This window comes from Leiobunum rupestre, chromosome 6, assembly GCF_980474605.1.
Source record: "Leiobunum rupestre chromosome 6, qqLeiRupe1.1.hap1, whole genome shotgun sequence".
NCBI classification, from domain to species: Eukaryota; Metazoa; Arthropoda; class Arachnida; order Opiliones; family Sclerosomatidae; genus Leiobunum; species Leiobunum rupestre.
Window position 1 is genome coordinate 20,626,215 of NC_143389.1, and position 24,165 is coordinate 20,650,379.

The window sequence follows — 24,165 nt, forward strand, 5'->3', positions numbered from 1 at the left end:
ACTTTAGAAATGACTAGGGGGCCAACCTTTATTATATACATGACTTAAACTTAAAGTTGTACTTAAAATAGTTAACAGTTCTTAGCTTTAGATATTTCCATATTATAAAAGGGGGGTACTTTACCTAGTTTATTTATAAAAATAGAATTATTGCGTAGGAAACTAATTTATTATAGCGATATTACTTTAGTTACGTCAGCTTAACCTTAAACACATACTGACGAACATTCGAGGAGACATTCATAAAGACTTACTTCGCTTACCGGATTTCAAAACAAGACGAGGAGTACGCAAAACCTAGAAACACTCGGGGACTTTACATAAAATATAAAATGGAATAAAAATGACAAATTATTGAAACAAAACAAGAGAATGTAACCGAGGCGGTTACATGGTTTACGAAGGCTGCATCGGATCGTACTATCGAAAGTCTGAGGCAAGCCCAACGATCTGATCCGTCGGCTGCTGGTGGAGAAGCCTTTTATGTAAGGTCTCAGAAAATAGCAAATACTAAGACGTCGGCCTAAGGAAAGAATCTCAACGATGAGACCAAATCTGTTCCTGCCAAACAGAAAAGGAGAAGTGTCAGGTGTTTCCATTTTGGTAAATGGGGTCACTACAAACGTGACTGCAAATTGAAAAGGGAAGATAAAAGAATTCCACCCAAATCTGGGGAACAACTTGGATCCGCAGAATTGCTCATAGGCGAAACTACTTTGATCATTGACCCAGCTGAAAGGTTCATTGTCGACACGGGAGCGACCTGCCATATGTCGTTAGAGTTTTCCTGGTTTACCAAGTTCGAAAAATTCACCGAACCGATTCCCATTACATTAGGGAATGGAGCGAGAATCAACGCCATCTATAGATGTTGATACCATCATGGAAGGCAAGTTCTTTATCTCAACAATCTCTGGTGTTCTTTATGTCCCACAGTTGAAGCGCAATCTATACTCGATTAAGTCGGCGAAAGAGAAGAGGCTACGTTTCAGAGACCTTGGTCAACAAATGCTATTCGTTCGAAATGGAGTTGTCAAATTTGTGGCGGATTACACTGGTGTATTCTATACTTTAAACATTCGTATCCGCACATCAGAAGCAAACTTGACTGGCGTTGATTCTTTGCAACTCTGGCACGAACGTTTTGGTCATATGAATAAACGGCAAGTCCAATCAGTACTCGGAAGAATGAATATCACTGTTGGAGACAAAAACGATTTCTGTGGAGCCTGTGTTGAGGGTAAACAAAGTCGTCGTCCGTTTGTAGAAAGGACACAAAGATTGGCTCATGTAGCCTGCAGTGGCGTAAATAGCGCCCCCGCAGACATCGCGGCGCGGGGGGCCCCCGAGAAATAAGGGGCCCCAAAACCTTTATGATTAAAATCGGTGCTATTTAAAAGGGCCCTGAGTCGTTTTCCGCGGGGGGGGGGCCCGGAGTTTCTAGTTACGCCACTGCATGTAGGAGTGCTCCTTCACGCAGACGTGTGTGGACCGATGGAGTATTTTGTTTGCTTCACTGATGATTACTCGAGGTACCGCTTAATCTATTTTTTAAAGGAGAAATCTAAAGTTTCAAAAGCGGTGGTAGATGTTGTGAAGTTCTTGGAAAAGCAACATGGCTTCAAAATTAAGTCAATGCTGACCGACGGTGGAGGCGAGTTTGATAACCATGATGTTGCAGAGATTTTGTCCATGATTGGTGCTCAGTTTCGAAAAACCAATCCATACACTCCACAACACAACGGATGCGCCGAACGGACCAATCGTACGCTTCTAGACATGGCTCGTACAATGCTGTTAGCCAAGAAATTACCCAATGGTCTATGGGCTGAAGCTATAAATATGGCAACATTCATTCTCAATCAAGTTGGCTCAATTCGCGTGGAGAACAAGTCCCCTTATGAACTTTTTCATGGCAAGCTACCCAGAGTACACGACTTTAAAGTATTTGGCACTGTGTGTTACGGCAAAACACCTGATGCACGGCGTCGTAAATGGGATCCAAAAGACGTACGTAGTTTTTTCGTTGGATATAACAATGATGTTGATGGTTTCAGAGTTAGGATCCAAGAAACAAACAGGCTTGTATGCAGTAGAGATGTTGTTTTCGAACCAGAGTTAATCAGTTCTTTCAGAAGCACTGGTCCTTACGAATATCAGGACTCGGAAGACGCCGGTCATTCTGACGACGAGGACGGTTCGAACAATACCGTCGCTGCCACTTAATCTACGACGACTGCAGAAAACGAGGATTCTACTTTGATTCAATGGGGCTTCCCCCGTTTTTACCCCCATTCAGAAAATATTTAAATTCAATGTGTAAGACGTGGACATTTAGTAAAAGAAGATTACAAGGACTAACTAGTAACGTTTGCGGCGAATATTGCGTAATGTATATTTTGCCTAGAACTAGAGGACAGAGTATAAAAACTTACTCCCAAAAGTTTTCCAAAAATTGGGAAAAAAACGACCGCAAATCATGTTAGAAAAATCATCATATCCAATTTGGCGATTCCATTAGCTAGAGAGAGGTATGGTGACTGACTGGAAAAAAACCGGTTCCAGAGGAAAAAAAATATATTCCCACGCCATCTGATATCTTTTAGAGATAAGACTCAACCACATGCGCGTGCTTCTAAGAGCGCCAAACCATTTACTTTCGAATAAAATAAACCATCCAAAAACAAAAAAATTCAAATAGAATCAGGAAGTATTGGTATAAATAGTTAGGAAAACGGGGTGGCTTACGCAATCTAGCATGAAAACCAAAGATTGGTAGAAATATTTTATACCCGCACGTTCTATTTAAAGTACTTTCTACAAGTCATTGAAATCTGTTACCGTCATGGACCATTGAAAGATGTTTTCTACCCGTCATTAAAAAAATATCTTTAGTACACGCAAAATAAGATTGGTGAAAAAACATTGCCTGGGTTAATTTAACTGAGATTTAGTTAGCTTTGGGCTTTCTAATGATAAAAAGATAGAAATTTGACTCAGCCATTTTATTTTAATAAGCGAAAAAACTTTGGTAAAAAAGTTTTTCTATGTAACTTTTTTCACTCTTATTAAATACTTTAAAATGTAAAAAAGACTCTTTATTGAAAAAGCATAACGCTTACCCATTTTTTAGCCATCTTCTACGTCACTCAATTTTCCAAGAGGTTTGTTTTCCATAAACATTTTCAAGTGAGGGTTCGATACATTCAATTTTGATATCGTCAACGAGGTATTTCCAAAATTCTCGTTCCAGTAGCAATGGTTTTTTTTTAAATATTCAAGTGGGTTAATTATAAGACGTCAATCATTAGATGCATGCAGTTTCAAACACGAGACGGGTTTAATCTAGAGTGTCTAGAACTGTTATCTCAGAGAGAGAGACAGCCAATAGAATTTGAGGGTTAGTTGTAGTTTAGATCACGTGATGAATTAATCTCAACAAGATAGGAACTGATTATTACTCCCACGCTTCATTTCTCGTCGGCGCATTGACGAGTAGGAACCGGCTGTCGGTTAGTTCCGTCTTTTTACAACTCGACCAAGGATTGCCAACCGTAAAGTAAGTAACTATTTTGGTTTTGTAGTAGACTATACATTTTAGACATTTTCCAAACAATTTGCATAATGAAATAAGCGTTTAAATTGAGAATTTTAGCGTAGAAATTCAACCATATTACGAAAACTAGGTTTAGTAATAAATTTAAGCTTAGCATGTAGGCTTAGTGAGAAAATCAGGTTTATCATGATGGATTAGAGAATGTATTATTTGAAACTTTAGAAAATATTTTGTCTAAAGCAAGTATGGAAATCGAAGCGTATCGACTTGAAACGTTTTTTCACTGGAAAAACCCCCAAGCCACCTAAGAAAACTAGCGGAGGCCGGATTCCACTACATTCATCGTGGAGATGATGTACGATGTTACAAGGGCCATGGAATCAGGAGACGTACCAGAATGGGAACACGCCAGATTCTTTCTACACTGTCCGTCGAGGGATAATTCACCCTCGGAAAAGTACATCTCGCAAGAGTGGTACATCCCTACACCACCAAGGTCAGCGGCACTGGAGGACGACGACTTCATCTCTATTCCGGTCAGACGTCGTGAGGTAGAACTTTCATTTCAATTATTTATACAAGTTGCGCTTGCAGAAGGTGGTTGGTTATAACCATTTAAATGAAATTGTATATATCCCTTTCGAAGATCGACTTAATTACTATTCTATAGATAAATTACGATATAAGCAACGTATATATAATGTTCTAAAATAAAAATAAATTAAAGTTAAATAACTTGTTATTATTGATCATATTCTTAAAATTATTATTAAGATAAAATTATGGGTAACGAGGGGTGAGAGAGATATAATCTTCCTATTACAATCTGGGGATTGGGGAGGAAAGGGGGAAAGCAGATAATCTTGCGATAACCAATTCTTCGGATTGAGAGATGTTACAGTCTGCGGATTGGGGATGGAACAGGGGAAGCAGAGAATCTTGCGATAACCAATTCTGCGGATTGAGAGATGTTACAGTCTGCGGATTGGGGATGGAAAAGGGGAAGCAGAGAATCTTGCGATAACCATTTCTACGGATTGAGAGCTGTTACAGTCTGCGGATTGGGGATGGAAAAGGGGAAGCAGAGAATCTTGCGATAACCATTTCTACGGATTGAGAGCTGTTACAGTCTGCGGATTGGGGATGGAAAAGGGGAAGCAGAGAATCTTGCGATAACCATTTCTACGGATTGAGAGCTGTTATAGTCTGCGGATTGGGGATGGAAAAGGGGAAGCAGAGAATCTTGCGATAACCATTTCTACGGATTGAGAGCTGTTACAGTCTGCGGATTGGGGATGGAAAAGGGGAAGCAGAGAATCTTGCGATAACCATTTCTACGGATTGAGAGCTGTTACAGTCTGCGGATTGGGGATGGAAAAGGGGAAGCAGATAATCTTGCGATAACCATTTTTACGGATTGAGAGCTGTTACAGTCTGCGGATTGGGGATGGAAAAGGGGAAGCAGAGAATCTTGCGATGAAAATTTCTGCGGATTGGGGGATGGAAAAGGGGAAGCAGGGAGAATCTAGCGATTACTGTCAGCGGATTGAGATAAGATAGCAGCGAAGGGGATGGGGGATGTGGGGAAGCAGAGAGAAACTTGCTTGTTACCGTCTGGGGATTGAGATTAGATATCAGCCTGATTATCTCAATCTGCAGACGGTAACACCTTTCTCTTAAGACAGTTAAAACCAATCAAGACTCGTATCCTAGGAGACATAATCATCCAATAAATCATTAAATTGTAAAATATTGACGAATTACAGCAGCGCATCTTCAGCGATAAAAGTATAATTACACCCATAACGGGTGAGCTGTGAACCTAGATTCTAAACCACCGATAAAGACAGGTCTGATGCACGTAACGCGTACGCATGTATAGATATTATATCTGGGTAAAGTCTACAAACCTTAATATCTCTTTGAAAATTCAACATGGATAATAAAACTAAAAGGGACTCCTTCGGAAAATCATCTCCAAAATTTGGGTCCGAAAGTTGAAAGGAAGAAGATAACTGCTCAGATAAGTTAAAGAACCATCACTGTGTACTTGTCAAAAAAGAGCCACTTCGGCGCTGTAAATTGTAAATTGTATTTTTTAACCAAGCAGGGGAAAAAGTAATCATATAATTTAATCTCTACCTAATATTAATAAATATAACGTTAAAGGATCTCTCTTCCGGTTATGACAACAATTTTAAAGACTGATTCTAGGAGTTCTTCACAAATTTAGTTATCCTCGTTTTTCGTGATGCACGGAAATTACATTTATTTTGCAATCCAATTGATAATCGTGTTTCAAGTTGTCTGTCTAAAGAAATGATATCTTTATCGTTTTGTCTTTCTTCTTCGAGTGAAATCGTCGTTGGTTGCGTCCTTACAACTCAGGCATCACCAGTCAGTCTTTTTCTCAATATTATTTAAACCAAGATATGTAATTAGATAAAAGTATAAATAACCAAAAGGTGTGTGTTTATCTTTATTTCTCGTTAGCTGATATTGAGTTTCAATGTGAATGGATTTATCACAATGTCAAGCAGTTTATTTTTTGACTAAAGAAATGCGTTCCCTTAATATGGTTTTCGGTTAATTTGCTTTTGTTAAATTTTCTGAAATAAATTTGCGTCGGCTAAATATTCTCTAAAACTGCTTTAACTTCTTTAAATTTTATTAAATTTGGTTTATTTTAAATTTTCCATCTACGTATGCTCTTGATCTACTTATTTGTGGTAATTTCAACCGAAACCTCAAACAAAGGTATTATCTTCGCTTTTCTCTGTGTGGTACCTACGGTAAAACGTTAAAACAAATGTATTTAACTTTAACTCTCGACTTGATTTTCAACTGAAATAATTTTCAAATGCACGATGAAATACTATGAGTCTTCCTTAGATTTATCAAAATTTCCTAACAATATTTTTTTTATATCAAGATGTGGCTGGGTATTTTGGTGTCCTTTGGAATATCATCAATTGCAGGAACAGCGATAAAACATTTTCAATTAAATATATTTTATAATTTCATGGAAAACTTGTTCACATCTTTTAAGATTTTTCTGGGAAAAGGTAGTCTACATTGAGTATTTACAAATAACAAAACATCTTATAGGCTAAGAGAAAAATATTTCAGAATCAAAGTATATCGAAAAATTGGAAGAGCGATTTATTTGGGGAACGTGGCTCGTATTTTCCTCGTTTGTCATCATGGCCTACTCGTCGTTTCTTCTAAATCGTTTGACGTTTCCAGCACCCGCATTCGTCATATCAGAAATTAAGGATTTTTTGGACTCCCCACAGATGAGACTCTACTTGATTTATGATTCTAATATCGGATCGCATCTAATAGTAAGAAATATCTTTAAGATCACCTCCCAAAAAATTTTTCAGGTAATTTTTACCACAATTACCAAAAAGTGTCATGCAAGTCCAGGATTATCAATATATAGAAATCATCAAGTTCTTATCAATTTGCATTTAAATAATATTCACACCGCATTTTAAAATTTAATTAAAAGTGAAGTAAATATTTTGAAACAAATTACTCATTTTTAGTGTTTTAAGTGAGCTGTTCCTCAGAAAGTTTCGCGAATAGATCCTAAGACAATAAGAGGTATTGTAAAGATATCCCATGTTCAAATACATAAACGCTATTGACATTTATATTTAAATTTAATATCTAATTATCTTTACCATTTTATTTCCTTATTTTATTTTTAAAAGAACAATTATTTAAATTTAAAAAAACCTAAATTAATAGCAAGAGCGTGTGGAAAATTGCAAAATCTTTTACCAAACTTCTATGTAATGGTTTTAGCTATAGAATTGTAGGTGGCGCCAAAGATGGCGTTCTTTTAAATTATTCTCTTTCGAGTAGGAATAATAATGGCTCGCATGCTTTGCTTACTATTTTTCTGTTTTAAACCTGACTAATAGTTAATATAATTTTTTATCTTCTAGAATGTAATTAAGATTGAATATCCTCAAGTCTTAAGTCAATTGCGTAGATATAAAGATGCTTCTGCAGTTGTAGAGATATTAACGAATAAAGGAGCCGTTGTGTTTGCGAAAGATGGTTTCGCTTTGACGCTTTACGAATTTGCCGGTGGATGTTTCGAGATGAATTTCGGGAAAGCATTTGGTCAAACTATTATATATGTGTCAACACCTGGTGCATACCTTATGAGAAAAGGTTTAGACAATATCGTCAAGGATTTCATATACCAAATGTAAATTGATTAATTGTTACAAATCTTTGAAATTATATTTGAAAAATAACTATCCAACAAACAACCGATTTGTAGATTGAAAATGACTCTTTTCGGTGTTCTTTTATAACACAACTTATTTGAATTATTTTGTAGTATAAACTTCTTTAGCCTGGTGGTGTCGAACCTACGTCCTTCTAATGCTTCTCGAAAGCGTATGCTCTTAAACAAATGCCCTGGTTGATTTTTCACATGACTTTTGTAAGAATTTATTATATTATTCTTTGGGAAAAGGCTATGTTGAGAAGAAGGCTCACAAATGAGCTCAAGCTCTTAATATTAATTTCCTTTTCCATAAAAATCATATCGGTTTGTCCTTGGCTCACTAAAACTCACATTTTCCGTTACGATTGAAGATCAAGCCCACTCCTCATACCAGCAAAACCCTAGACCATGATGATCTAAACATACTCATGGACTGGCGGAGGTTAACGTTAATTATTGAAAAAATTTGGTTATTTAAATATTCGCCACTATCCGCTTTTTGAAATATTTAATGGTTAGGCTTAGTTTCTTTTTGGCATGCCAGATTCCCTGCACTGTACTGAAGAGTCTCAAATAGAGCGAAACCAGTCAACTGTTGGAGATTCTGTCTATTTTATTAACAATATATTTCGTTTTCAATTGTCGCTCGAAGAACTATTAGTACGAGTAACTCGTAAGTTAAGTAATTTCATGAATCATTTTTAAGGTTTAGCTTTTCCCCTTTGGAAAATGAATTTTTTTACCATTTCTTGCAATTTATCATTGTGATGAAAGCCGCTGTTTCGAAAATGGGTTTGAATTAACTTGACGTAGTGAAAGTGATGACACTTCAACGTCTCTTAATTATTATTAGATGATAAATTGTGAACTTGCATCATTAAGAAGTTTGCAATAAGCCCCTTATGGATGAGAACAAACGAACCATTATTCTGCAGCACTTGAGGGTTTCTGCTTAAAATGAGACTTTTTATATGTTTCTATAAAGCATGCAGTCCCGAGTTAAGCATAGTTAAGAATATTTTTGAAGTTTTATCATATTTATTAATAAGGTTACTTGAGCGTCCGAAGTTTAACTTTTCGGTTTATAGCCCAGGACAGATACGGTTTGACCCGGAACATTTTCCCATAAAGATGAAAATTGGTATATAGGTAGTTTTTGACCAAAACAAAACTAAAAGTCCCTACCTCTAGAACGTGAGCTTCCGACGCCATCTTGTAAAATGGCCGCCAAGTACGCCTGACGTCATAAATTAAATGAAAGTGTCAAAAAAAGTTAAAAATTGGTATATTACACATTTAAGGCTTTCTGAATAGTATTGTAAATTGTTTTTGGTGTACAACCGTTATTTTTGCCGCCATTTTGGAAAATGGCAGCCAAAAAGGTTTTCCACGTAACTTTCCACTATATGTTTCAATATGTTTGAAAATTGGGATATAGTTTTATTACGGCCTTTTGAACAACGTAACCAAATATTATGGATCTGCGGGCGTTATTTCGTCCGCCATCTTAGAAAATGGCGGACTGCAATGCCGAATTTCGCATTCAAAATTTAATTATATTGTACGATTGTTTTCAAATTTGGTAATTTTTTGTTTATGACGATGATAACACTATTACAAAATCTTAAAGGTATCTGACGGTTACTTCATTCCTATCTTGGAAAATGGCCGTCTGGAAAATATTCACCTTCTCGATAGCATTCTTGTAACTATTTCGAATCACTTTAGGGTTAGATTGTTAGCTTTTAAAATCTGGAAAATTAAAACCGGTGATACACATATAACACATTTATTTGTAGAAAACATTTTATTGGGAAATGCTCAAAACTGTTTAATTAACTATATAATAAGCACATGATGTTTTCTTTGGCGATGTATCGTTTTTCATCATTTGGATTCGAACTGTCGATGGGTTTTCCTTTCTCTCTACAGGCCACGTGTTTTAATTTAAAAGAGAATGGCCTATATCCCCGGGTCCTGGCAGTAAAGGGCCCATGAGGTACAGATTTGGGCCCCTAGGTCAAGGAGGGGGAGAAAGTCAATAACATTTTGAAAACGTTAGTGGAGCCCGGGGTCTAAAACATTTGCCCCGGGCCCAAAAAATAGCACGGCTCTGGCGGTAGTTTAAATAGGTTCATGGGGCTCCTTATAGGACAACACTGATATTTATAGAGGTACATGGTACACGACGTTAAAGGGGCAGCTAGGTTACTGATATGAGTACGAGTTCTAAAGCATTCTAAAAGGTTTCTTAGAGGAGTCTATAGGAGTACTTCGAAATTTTAGAGTAAAGGCGTTATACAATCTAATAAACCGGTTCTAAACGATCAACTGTGTTTCTTAAAGTGGTACACGGTTATTTTGGGAGGTATAAAATCTTTAATATATCAGTGATTAAATTTAAACCGGAAAAAATCATATTTATTCAATCCTGCCATTTTGATCCTTCAAATCGTTGCAGTGGCGCACGCGGGGGGGGGGGGGCAGAAGGCCCGGGCTCCCTCCAAGAACAAAATTAAAACTCGTTTTTTGCTAATTATTTTAACAAAGGCAGTCGAAAGAGTTTTGATCTTCACGGGCCTCCTCCAGAAAACCATCCTGGGTGCGCCACTGGATCGTTGTTAGGAAACTGCGCGATATTGTGTAGCAATTTTGGTGCAATCCTTTCCCTCGGTGTATACAAAATCTTTAATATATCAGTGATTGAATTTATGGCTTTACGAATTATACGATCAATGCAACTATATGAGCTACTTCCTAATATTTACAAATCGCAAATTATAAATCTCCTCGTCTTCTTCAATCAAATATTTCTATGGGTTACTTCAGATCATACCAAACATTGCAGGGCAAACGAGACCAGATCTTTTGCAATCGCAGTTTTTAAGGCAAGTCGTTCCACAGTTACACGAAATGAGCGTGAAAATGTGTGTACGTGTTTTAAACGCAAACGTTCATTCGTAAAGGGGTAATTTCAAAGTAATTTAAGCTCACAAAAATTGATATTAATCGTTAGAGGTATATTCGAAACCATATCTTTTGTTTCCATTCTGTAACCGTAAAGAAGTAAATTGCAACTATTTTCTTACTCTCTATGAACTACTGAAATCAGAAAACGGTTACTTTCACCAGAATGGTTAGTTAGCAAAGTATTAATCATGTAACGACTAAGAGATTTTAAATTTTAATGTCTACATATATAAACCGGTGTGTTTTAATTTCGAAATGTCTTGCTAGAGAGATGGGCAACGACATTTATTATTATTTGGACAAAGAAAAATGTATGTTTCTTGGTACGAGCTGCAGTAACTGATAAATATTTTATTGAATATTTTAAGAATATTTAAATAGTTTTGGGCATTTCCTAATTAAATGTGTTATATTATTATTATTATTAAATGTGTTATATTATTTATATGTATATATACATTTGTATCATCGGTTTTCATTTTCCAGATTTTAAAAGCTAACAATCTAACCCTAAAGCGGTTCGAAATAGTTATAAAAATGCTTTCAACAAGGTAAGTATTTACCAGACGGCCATTTTCCAAGATAGCGAACGAAGTAACCGCCAGATACCTTTAAAATTTAGTAATATTGTTCTCAGCGTCATAATGAAAAATTATACCAAATTTGAAAACAATCGGACTATATCATTCAATTTTGAATGCGAAATTCGGCATTGCAGTCCGCCATTTTCTAAGATGGCGGACGAAATAACGCCCGCAGATCCATAATATTTTGTTACTTTGTTCAAAAGGCCGTAATAAAACTATATACCAATTTTCAAATATATTGAAACATATAGTGGAAAGTTACGTGGAAAACCTTTTTGGCTGCCATTTTCCAAGATGGCGGCCAAAATAACGGTTGTACCACAAAAAAAATTACAATACTATTCAGAAAGCCTTAAATGTATAATGTACCAATTTTTAACCTTTTTGGACACTTTCATTTAATTTATGACGTCAGGCGTGCTTGGCGGCCATTTTCCAAGATGGCGTCGGAAGCTCGCGTTCTAGAGGTGGGGACTTTTAGTTTATTTTTTTGGGTCAAAAACTACCTATGTACCAATTTTCATCTTTATGGGAAAATGTTCTGGGTCAAGCCCTTTTTTAGTCTATCTGTCCTGGGCTATTAATTTATTAGAAGATAACTGCACCTGGAACTGAAAAAGATAGCGTTACATATTTCTACTCATAGTTAATGTTTTTTATATTCGCCAGTAATATAAATATTTTTTAATTGCGTATTGTTTCAATGAAATAACACTATGCAAATGAAATTTATATTCCTTTTATCACCACAAATAAGGCCATTTGTTTTACAGGTCCGTAATGCACTTTGAATCTGGAATGCAAAATCATCTTGTTGATATACATTCGTATATTCCTTTGCAGTGTATAAAGTTATTTGAACCAAATCTCGAACAACCCGTTGAAGCTTTAAATATTAAATGCTTCTATTTGATAATCTTTATTCATATTGGAGTTTGCATTATTAGCTTCGTTACCTGTCTATTCAAATTACTAGAAAGTGAGATGCTTAAAGCATCTGTGTAAATTTTTGAAAAATCGTGACCGAGTAGCCCATGCTCGTTGATCTCCAGGAATATGAATACCATGTAATTAAGGACTTAATTAATTACCGTGCAGAATGTTAATTTGTTTGATTTGTTTTTTCACTCTTTGTGTGATTCAGTCTTATTGAAAGTCAAAGATCGGAAATTCTGTATAAAGTTGAAGAAGATTCGTCCTAAGAAAGATGTTTTAAAAAAATGGTTGCTCCGTGATTTAAATGGATTCTGTTGTGATGAGAGTTAATAAATTCTAATAACAATTATATTGGAAATCATTACGGCGAAAGATTATTATTTTTATGAGCCATGTAGCTTTTAGTAGAGCATACGAATGGATGTAACATCTTTTGACATATTGAAGGTGGTCAAAGGGAAATCGACATCGAAATGTATCTTTTCAGCATCCCACTGCTTTCTCATTCTTTACAGGGTCCATAAATGTTATTTGGTTCAATAAATGTTAGTAATCAAAAGGGACGGTAGTCCCTATGCAAGATCCGGTAGAGTAGAGCACCTACCCGAGCACTTGCTATATTATCTCGAGTCAGAATGAAGCCGATTTTACCCCCTCGTATCTCAAAAACTATAGGTCGTATCAAAACAAGTGATTTATCGTTTGAAAGGTTACAGGCACGCGACAAACATATACGAATTCCATCGAACAGGGTTGAGGCGACGTTTCGTTGTAATGGGGCAAAGTAAGGCTTAATTTTTCTTCTTATTCTTCCATCTTCTCCTCGCAGACCGCTCTACAGCAAAAACTACTGAACCGATTTAAATGAAATTTGGTACACAGTTTCAAATTACGCTCCCATAGTGTCCTGCGAAAGGAAAAGTTCATATCTAGTATAGTTCTTGGGCTATGGTGACAAATGTACAGTTCAGCGAGTCGGTAACGAAACCAAGGAGTAATAAACACATAAGAAGTACTAAACCGGAGCGAAAGGAAATTTAAAAAAATAATGCAAAAGGTTTGATGGTTGATTCTAGGTGAAAAAGTGGCGCTGTGTTCGAAAAAATAGTCTTAAAGGTTAAAATGCCCACTATGACGGATATACTTGGAAACTATGTATGCAACATATTTATAGGTGGATTGTAGGTAAAAAGGGGCGCTGAGTTCGATAACAATAGTCTTGAGAGTATCAGGGTGGGGTTTGTCCGCCATAGGGCTTGTCGATAAATAAGTCCAGTTTATGACGTTTATGGGAATATAATTACAGATCTTGTCCTACGGAAATAGATTAAACATTCGAATGCTACTGATTAATAGGTTGTTTCTAAGCGAAAGAGGTGCAGTGAGTTCGAAGTGTCTCGCCAGTGTCAGGGTGGGCAGTGTGCCACCAGAGGGCGGTAAACGATGCCAATGAGTAATAAACACAGTTCAAAACGTGTAAAGTTTAATAACAATCGTACAAGCTTATTTATTAACATTAAAAAATGAATTAAAGAGCAAAATGACGTCACGTTTTCAAAAAATTAACGTTAACAATATTTAAACGTACACAATGTTGGCGAAAGAGCTAGGCAGTTCTCAATATTCCAAATTGGTGAAAGTTCACTTCCCAATTTTGTTTATAAATATTATTTCCGCTTTGTTACGTTTGAGGGTATTATAATAACTTCACTGCTATTGTTATAAACAAAAAGGCCTTGCGCGTCCTAAGTGTTTTACTGAGTTAAAATCCTTTGTACAACCATAAAACATTTCAAAGAGAATGGCTAATATTAGAATCGCTGTGTATCAAATATATTGTTTAGATCGAAATACATTATCTACTTTAAATTTACTCTTTTACCTTAAAACCATAATTAAATAAAGCAGACGAGTTGTTGACTGCAGTAATTACGTCACTGCAGTCAACAACTTGTCTGCTTTCAGTAATTGGCCAGTTTCAATAGTCGCACCGCCACCTATCGATAATGTTCAGAAATGTTCGAGTACCACTAGTACGGACAGTTTCAGTAATTTTATCGAGTGTTTTTATTTTGACTCGGTTGGCCAAGGTGCTACTTTGAGCGAGACAAGAATTAAACCCGTATGAACGTTTATTTCACTGCCAAGTTATGTTGACTCTGATTATTGAAACTCGTTTACTATGCGTTTAAGGTAAAAGAGTAAATCGAAACAGAGTAGATAATATATTTCGATCTAAACAATATATGCACCTATTAATAAAATAAACAAGCCGGGCCAAGCTTTTCGAGAACGAAAGAAAACTTTAAAGTCGGGCGGTTGAAATGGTCCCGTGATTAGGTAATGCTGCCATCTACATCGTTTTTAGAAACTAATTCTTGATATTTATGCTTACCTTTCGTCCGCTACGTTGTATATTTTATGATTTGTTTACTCTTTATACATTCTTAAGAAAACGCTTTATCTTATATTGACCTTTTTCTTTAATTAACTTGGTAAATTACTTAACTGATATTGTATCATTAGAATCGTTACAGCTAAGATTAGAAAACTTGTCTCTTCTAATATTAGCCATTCTCTTTGAAATGTTTTATGGTTGTACAAAGGATTTTAACTCAGTAAAACACTTAGGACGCGCAAGGTCTAGCATATTACTTCAGAGCACATCACTTGTCGATAAATAAGTCCAGTTTATGACGTTTATGGGAATATAATTACAGATCTTGCCCGTTATTTGATTTCACTACTTTTATGGCCTAAAGTAATATAGGACGTGACGTTTTTGTTTAAAAGGACCTTGCAATTTTTAACCGAATGGTTTTTGGGTGGATATATTTATACAAAAACCAACCATTGTCCTTTTTCGCCGCTCTAGGTCAAACTCGAGTTTCCTATACTGACTAACTCTTTTTACCTAAGACGATAGTATTTATATACCGCATAAGCATTACAGGGGTTTAGCATCATTTTTCGACCTGTATACGAAATAAGTAATCACTTTCTAAACCTAAACACCCGTATATGTATCACCACTTCTACTCACGACTCACTCGTAAGTTCGTCAAACTTTACAACGACGTAACGCATTACGCGTTCCAGCTCGTTGATCGCTTCGTTATCGAGATTTTGAAGTCCATCCGAATAAACTCATTGGCCTGCCTCTGACTCTCTGTCTCAAGCCAAAGCCTGACCTGCCTCTCAGTCATAGCGCCATGCACGTGGCTGCAGGGGCGTACCGAAAAGAGTACGTTTGGGGGGAGGTAAGGGAAATTTGGCAAGTAAAAAACAAAGTTTGGATTGTTACGGTAGATTTCGATTTAAATGTTTCATTAAAATTATAATTGGTGGCGCCATCCGCTATTAGCGGCGGGAACTATATACTATACAATTGAATTAATAGTATTAATGTACTTTGAAAGTTATAGATGGCGCCACCCGTATAATGATAGAGTTGACGGCTGATTGCGCCGACTGGAAATTTCAGAATTTGTTTCGCGAAACCACAACTATCGAACGCGCCTATGTCATTCTAGCGGTACTTTTCCCAATTCAATGGCGAAAACGGCTCGGCGTCTAGTTATATTGAGTGAAGCATTTGCGTACTCTCTTTATATATAAATTGAGATACACGAAGAAGAAAACAGAGATTGAACGATGCTAAAAATCCCATCAAACCCTTTTACTATTTTCTCGTCGTGTATCCCGCTGTAGTAAAAAATAGATACATTTCATCCTGACGAATACTAGTTGTTGTTTAACTGAACTGCTTTGAATAACTGGAATTATTCATACCCAAATATAACATAAGCAATTCAAACACTTATTACTGAAATATTAACGTAAGAACAAACGACACTGTATAACACGTTATCTTTACCCAACACAACTTTTCATTTTCCTAAAACATATGACTATAATATTCACGACTTACCTAATTTACCCTAAGTAAAAAAAACTGTAACATCTCCTATAGAAAATAGCACTATTTTTATAAATTTTATACTTGCCAAATTTTACGTAGAAAATGAACACCTAAATAATAACTAACAACCGATATTCTCTATCACGCATCTATCTGCCTTTCAATTATATAAGGTGCTGTAGGAAAAATGAACAATAGCCCCGCCACCTAGTTTCCACTTTTTAGTTACACCATACCAACGTACTTATTAAGGGGAATCTAATGGTGCAAAAATTAGAAGCCGCAAATAATTAATTTTAAAGATATTATAATTTAAAGGTGTACGAACCGAACGGTTCGGGGCGTAGAATTCACTCCGCGGCGAAGAGAGCTCGCCGTCGCGCTGTTTTTTCCCGGTCGAAAATCAGCCTTTCTTTATTTATTCGGAGTGGTCATGGAGCCAGTAGGACTGCAATATTTTCGAAATATGCTGCTGTAGTAGACGTGGGGTAAGGATTAAAATGACGGTGCCCCAAACAAAGCTTTAGTTAAATGATTAAAATGACGGCGGGCTACTATTTAGGTAGGAAATAAACATTTCCCAAACCGTATTCATTTTTCACTAACCATGTCCGATACCGGGTCTTCGCGTAGTTCCGCAAGTTCGGAATATTCTAATTCTGTTAATATATATATATCTATATATATATATATATATATATATATATATATATATATTATGGAGGGCAAGTAGGGGGTTATTTTAATGTTAAATAACTTTTTGCCGGAAATGAATATTTACAAAGATATGAATTTTTAAACATTGGCCTTTCGCAGTGAATTTTCCCTAGGACGATTCTTTAAATTCCTAAATTTTAATGTGTTTTGAATAACGTGGGGCTGATGACGAAAAATAAAAATGCAAAACATTACTAACTTACTATTGTCGGTATTTTCGCGGTATTTCAACGAATTTTAGGGATTTTGGTGGGGAAAATAGGTTAAGTTATTTATACTATTAGGTTATTTGTATTAATATCGGGTTGACGATACTTGATGCGTCAGGCTTGGTGCTGTCCTCTAGGTTGCGTTATAGATGGCCCATAGCTTTTTTCAGTATGGGGTTGGGGAGGCGCCGCGCGCCCCCAGCGCTCGAGCGAAGTGAGTGCGCGGCGCCGTCAGGCGCCATTACTTAGAATACATTCGACGTTGTTTAAGTAAACATCACACAGAAGACATACTATGACATAGTATGATTAAAAAAGCCTTAAATGCGTTGAAATACGGGGAAAAATACCAACCCTTAAAAGTTAGTTTTGTTTTGCATTTCAGCCTTCTTTTTCGTCATCAGTCCTACGTTATCCAAAAAGTATTAAAATCTAGGAATTTAAAGAATCGTCCACGTCATCAGTCCTACCTCATCCAACACGAGTGCGCGGCGCCGTCAGCCGCCAAGGTATAGTCTTTGGGCATTTTTTAATTAACATTTTATATAATGCTTTGCGGGGAATAATTTTCGCACCATTGGAATCTCCTTAAAAAGTACTTTAAGGGGGGACGAGAAAGGGGGGTAAAGGGGGTGGCGGGGCTATTGTTCCATTTTACCAAAATGACTATTTAAAAAGCATTTACCACAAGGCTGAACTAAAGTTCCGACACACTAGCCACCTAGCATAGAAATCCGGTCTTGTAAGTTATACATAAGGAGAAGCAACTACATAGAAATCTCAAACATAATTATTGATTTTAGGGAAGTAAATTGCTGGGAAATTCTAAATGATTTGTTGCAATATCGTTTACCACCAATTTAGGAGGTTTTTTTTAATTAACTAACATGTTTCATAATTTACATTTTTCCAAGTCCACCTCGATTTGCCAAATCTACTAAGCTTGGGGGGAGCCTCCCCCCTGCCCCCCCCCAAGGTACGTCCCTGTACACGAAGTGTTTACCCCCTCGGGAAGCACTGCTAGTAATTAGTAACCAATTCAACAACATAAAAACAAAAATAAGGACCGTTTCTTATTATTATTATTATTATTAATAATGATGGTAATAATGGGCTTTCAGCTAGTTGAGTAAATTAGGGTTTAGAAAACGGAAACAACATGCACTATACGGCCGGGCTTTCAGCTTTAAATTGGGGTTTAGAAAACGGAAACAACATGCACTATACGGCCATTAATTCCCGCAGTTGTAAGTGACACGGATAGAGGGAAGGAGGGGGGGGGGGCTGCGAAAATAGAACGAACGCAAGTGAAAAGGGTCGAAGGTCGTACCACGCAGCAGCTAAGTGAGGCAAAGAGAAAAAGAGAGAGACTCCCGTGTCTCTTTCTTGACAGCGCCTGAATGCCAGCGTGTCTTGACAGCGGACATCGCGAGGTCAGGGGTTTCGGTCTTGCGGTCACCGGTTATTGGTCCCGTGGTCAAAAACTACGAATGTTAGCAGTCTCAAGACGCCCCTATATATATATATATATATATATATATATATATATATATATATATATATATATATATATATATATATATATATTTACAAACATCAAATTTTATTTATATAGACACCATTTATATTTATTTCGCCTTGATTCAATGACAGAAATTTAAAAAAAAATTAAAAACCTTACTTTTTTTAATTTTTGTTTTAAAAACAATGAAATTAAACAAATTTCAACTTAAACACCACTTTGAAAAAATTTTTAGTTTATGTTTTAAGAATAACTAAATTGAACAAATAACAACTTAAACACCACCTTTATATTTTTAAAATTCCTGTTATAATAGCCTAACGTCTTATGGACTTTCCTATATTAAGAGTAACGAAATTAAACAAATTACAACCTAAACACAACCCTAAAAAATTTTAAATTTCTGTTATAATAGCCAAACGACTTAAGGACTTTCTTATGAAATTAGTTAATTTCTTTATTAAGAAAAATAGGCAGGAATGGAATTAATACCCCCGGAGAGGAGTGGTCTAAGGAATAAAGTACATTAAAAATAATTCAAAAGTATCGTGAAGCCTATCATCTACCGCAAAGTGTTGCGGAATCGTTAACGAATGATATATTATTATTTTGCCAACATATTATAGGAAATGTGTTAAGTGTTATTCGATTGAAAACCAAAAATATTGACGAGATATAATTATTTTCACTACCGAAGTTGGATGTGCTTTTGAAATATTAAACTAACAAATTATCGATTCCAGAAAACTATTATCGTACGCTTAAAAAATTAGTGTTAAATTAGATTTTGGCCGTTATATTGAACAATCGATAACAATTATTTTATAACTTACGTTAAGTATATTTCTGAGAAAACGAAACTTTTAACGCTGAAATCGAAATCTGATTGGTCTGTTAAAACGTTTTTGACTAAAATAGAAAATAAGTATCTGATTGGAAGTTAGACCTATCTGCGGGAAACTCAATATACAGCGAATTTCCGAGATGCGTTAAGCCCGAGTTTTTCTGGATCATTTCTCCGGTTTTTGTTATTTTTAAAATTGAAATTTAATAATACCAACGAAAGAAAATCGGAATTATACTTCATTTTGGAAGCGGAATAGACTGAAAGTAGGTTATTTTACCATTTCAGTATCCCTTTAAGTAATTGTAATAACGAATTGAAAAATAGTTTTCAGTTTATACCATGAGTTTAATTTCCCACTTCAATTCGTTAAATTAATATAGCTATACCAAGAACGTATATATGTATAAGAACGTTGAACCAAAGTCCTCGCTTGGGCCATGTTTTAATCGGTCTCGGAATAACTCCGCCCTAAAATCCGCGTGCAGCGCGCGCTTGAGCTTGAAACGGTTTTAACCTTTAGCAAGGTTTTTTGGGCAGAGTTATTCTGTAATCGATAAATTCATGGCACTAGGCGCCAATTTGATTGTTCAACGTTCTTATACATATATACGTTCCTGGTTATACCATGGTAATAAATGGATTTAATGTTTAAATTTTTTTTATTTGATTTAATGTAAAGACCTATTAAGCAAGCGCAAAATAATGAAAAAGGCATCCATTTAGTTTGAGTTGCTGCAAACCTCTCTTAGCAGGTAAGTTCCTAAATTCCTATCGATAACATAGATGCTCCTTGTGATATTACTTCATAATAAATTTCAGATGTTGCACTAGCCCTAAAAAACACTGCGCGACGAAATAATACTATCTCTTTCTGGGTGAACTTGTTCTACTCGCCACAATATTATGTCTGCGATTAAATTCGTCCTGTCTCGATCGCATTGAAAACGCTCTCTTAAAATTGGCTACTCATGTTCACGGGAACTAAATTGGTCAGAGTGTGCAATAGCTGGTTGCTTTAACGGGGAGTCGGGGTCCGGTTCTTGTAACCCATAAAGGCGGTGGCGCACTGGGAGATGTTAGCTCTGATCAAATGGTCCTATCTCCACCTCCGACCTCCGTCAGGTTTGGGCTGGAAACTGAGCTTCTGCTCAGGCTAACGGAGAGGGTCAGTGCAAACTGACTGCCTCGGCGGATTGGGTAGCCTGCTGTCGGGTGGCGGCCTCCCTATGAGGACATGAAGGTCCTGTTTCCCGGCCTTTTGGGGCACACCGTTATATCCGGTGCCAGCTGTGCCGGGTTATGTGGACCGCTGTGTGCCCGTCGTTCCCCTTTGGGAGCTCTTTCCAAGGGGTATGACTCTTTATCTACGTAGGTAGGGTGTCAGCTGGAGTTGCTATAGCATCCACTCTTAATCCGACTGCTGTGTGCGAAGTGGAGATTGGTCCACCTATTGCTGCACCTTCTGCTAGGTTGAGTGGCTTGCGTCTAAGGTGCGACCATCAATAGTAGGGTACTACTACCTGTCCGGGCTTGGGAACGCTGGCGTAGGGCACTATGATGATCGGCCTCCGGTGGTATGGCCCCTGTTGCTAGGTACACCGAGCTATAATTTCTGACACACTACTCATGTTCACGTGAGCATTTAGGAATACAGTGGTTTTCACTGTTAGTAAGCAAAAAAAAATTTTTTCCCTGCTTACTTTTTGAGTTAACGTGATAAGGCTAAGATTTGTTATCTTAACCTTTAAGTGTGATTATTTATGAACCTTCAGATATTTTGCCCACCTCTGCTACGTAATCGAAATGGTTCCAGAAGCGGATTGTGAAGGAGAGTTCACTCGACTCCAGCAAAACGTTCTAAACCGAGTCAATCGTTTCCAAGCCTAGATGTGAGTGCATTCTTCTTTAAGAAAAGATGTTTATCTCAAGCAACTAAAAATGATATGAATTGTACTTAGAGACAGCCGTAATTTGATAAGAAGTAAAAACATTTTAGCAGATAGTTGAACGAGTCAGACATAAGAGGAAAATTATTCAGATATTTAAAAAACTCTTACACACAGAAAAATATTAGTGTAAATTTTACAATAATCTGCGGTCAGCATAGATGCCAGCAGAATGCTGTTAATTTCACAACCAACTCTGACTGTTTTTTTTTATTGTCATGCTTCCTGTTAAATTTACTGGAAACTCTGCTGTTTAAAAATACAAAGTATTGCTATTTATTTAACCTTCATTCCAGACGTAATTACTACGGTAAATGCATGCAGTTTTTACAGTAATATCCAATGTTTGTAAAATTCCAGTGTTTGCCGTAGTTTTAGTTATCAAACGTAGTTAGTACAGAACCTATTCACAACCTTAAAATTTCATCAAAAATTTTACGGATCAAACCATTATCACATTGGTTTAATTAAAAATTTCAAATATTTTATTAATCAATTCATGATAGAAATATATAAAATTGTTATCAATTATTAAATTTATTATAGCAAAAACTTTGACAAAATATTTTCATAATTCAATAGAAAAATTTAATCGATAATATCAAAAATGACCTCAACTCTAGTATATCATGCTTAGCTCGAGCCTTTGTACTTGAGTTATAGGGAAAACCAAAGGAAAGTAAACTATTAACTTGGTTTCAAATTATTAAGCACACGATGAACAAGGGTTGTAATTAATATAGCATTTTGCGTGGGGTGCTACTTATACAAAAGAGTATATAAAAATATTTTTGGTCGGATATTATTATATTTAAAACTAAAATGAAACTTGTGCGATTTAAAAAAATGTTTTGACAACTAAATAATAATTAGTTGTTTTATATACTAGCGCTTGCCGTTTTTAACAGAAAAAACAGCAACATGTGGTAAATTTTACGCATTTTTGAAGTAAAACGTCAACCACGGTTTCATATTCGGGGTTATTCTGCAGACTTTCCTAGGAAAGTTGTGACACGCCTTCTTTCTTTCAACTTTCTTCTTGAGATTTCATTGGGCGCGAAATCACATGTCGCATTACGTCCACAGAGACCGTACAAATTCCACCCCTTCGCTCCGATTGGTTGTCGTTACTTCAGAGAATGACACCACGTGAGTGTGAGGCAATAATCGCCATCTATGCGACTCCGAAGGACAAAGTTCAGTTCAGTTCAGCAGCCAGATTCAGCGGGCCGTGGTTAAGAGTTCTCATAGGCTGATGTGGTCGTGACGTATGCCTATTCTAATTGGCTTCAGAAAATTGAAGCGGGAGAGATTTCCCCCGGGAATTGGCTGTTATCTCTGACGCAATTCCGGGGAAGAGAACTTTTAGCGTGGAGGCGCCTTCTGTCCTTGAGCGCGAAAACTAACATCATGAAAATTCGAACGGAAGTGAGTTTATCAAAAGGTCACGGTCAACCGGAAAGAGTGCTGAAGGTCACTTTAAATTTCAAAATGGCGTGTGAAGCTGTGGAAAATGTCCCCCGAACGTGTGTGCTAGTGTCGTGTATTAATTTGTAAAAATGTCGATAAAAATTATATCTAACCGTAATTTACACGATCTGGATGTTGAAATATTAGGTATGGAGTGCAAATGTTTAAGAAGAAGGTATATTTGAATGTTTCAGGTTACTGGAGGTCGTGCATTAGTGTAGGCCTGTAACCCTTGCCTTATTTTAAACAAATTAAGCTCCTTTTTTGCAAGCCGAAGAGGTTTCATCTGCAAAAGTAAGAGAAGTACACTTGTTATAAGGTTGAATTCTTAGACTAATTAAGTACTTTTAGATATCGTTCATGACAATGTACTTTTATATGGATAACAATGGAATTTACTCAATACACGAAGAGCTGGTACGAATATTTTCATGTTGAGAATAATTTTTATTCTAACTTTTGTAATAATGGTCCCAAAATTTAGAAGGTGGCTTGATTGTTTCTGTTTACCCAACAACTTCATTGTTGATTCTAACAAAACTTGATACGCTTCGAGACATAAAATGTCACGTTATACATCGAGCTTAAGTATGATGTCCATCTTTTTCGTAACTCTATGTGAAAAAGTAACCAATTTTCCCCTTACAGGTTGGTCTCACAATTTTAAAAAATTGACTACCTACTTCTCATTCTCCTTTGAAGATACGTATTTCAACAATGACGGTAATCGACAAACTTGTTAAGAGCTGCTCTTCAAAAACAGTTTTTCTTGTTTACAGCAATAAAGCAAGTAGAGGTGCAAACTTGCCAGTTCAGAGCTCTAAAAGTATCTACGATTCGTTCAACTGACGTGACTGTTGCAACCATGTCAAGGTTATTGGAATGGAATTCCTTGAGGCTACTTTGGGTATACTTGATATAAATGTTTCAATCTCCATTGACACTTCAATTTAATTATCCGAAAAGCTCTTTAGAGTAAGGAGTGTCAATAGCTCCCAGTCATATTTTATGGATGGAGAGGCTCAATTAACTGGAGATTCTTATGGCTTGTTCAATTGGTAAAATAGTATTAAGTATTGTTTGAATTTTCGCAATTCGTCCAGAATGTGATTTTAAAGCATTAAGATATAAGAAATGACCAGCTGAACTCTGTTTATTTACATAATTATTATATGGAATTGTTTTTATTAGAATATCCTTTAAAAATAATATATATTGCTTTTATTCAACAAAG

At 36.3% G+C, this 24,165-nt stretch overlaps 1 protein-coding gene across 3 annotated transcripts; it reads left to right on the forward strand.

Annotated features, from left to right (window-relative positions):
• The first annotated feature begins 3,499 nt into the window (after positions 1-3,499).
• Positions 3,500-12,649, forward strand: LOC149940266 (uncharacterized). 3 transcript variants are annotated; one of them, XM_090178741.1, is made up of 6 exons: positions 3,500-3,559; positions 3,797-4,107; positions 6,489-6,621; positions 6,686-6,900; positions 7,513-7,781; positions 12,136-12,649. In XM_090178741.1, exons 2-6 carry the CDS (start codon positions 3,907-3,909, stop codon positions 12,365-12,367), a joined length of 1,050 nt encoding a protein of 349 aa, XP_090034867.1. In that variant the 5' UTR covers positions 3,500-3,559; positions 3,797-3,906; the 3' UTR covers positions 12,368-12,649. The 3 variants fall into 3 exon arrangements, with proteins under 3 accessions (XP_090034867.1, XP_090034866.1, XP_090034865.1); XM_090178740.1 differs by having other exon boundaries at positions 3,503-3,559; positions 3,779-4,107; XM_090178739.1 differs by lacking the exon at positions 3,500-3,559 and having other exon boundaries at positions 3,645-4,107.
• The last annotated feature ends 11,516 nt before the right edge of the window (positions 12,650-24,165 follow it).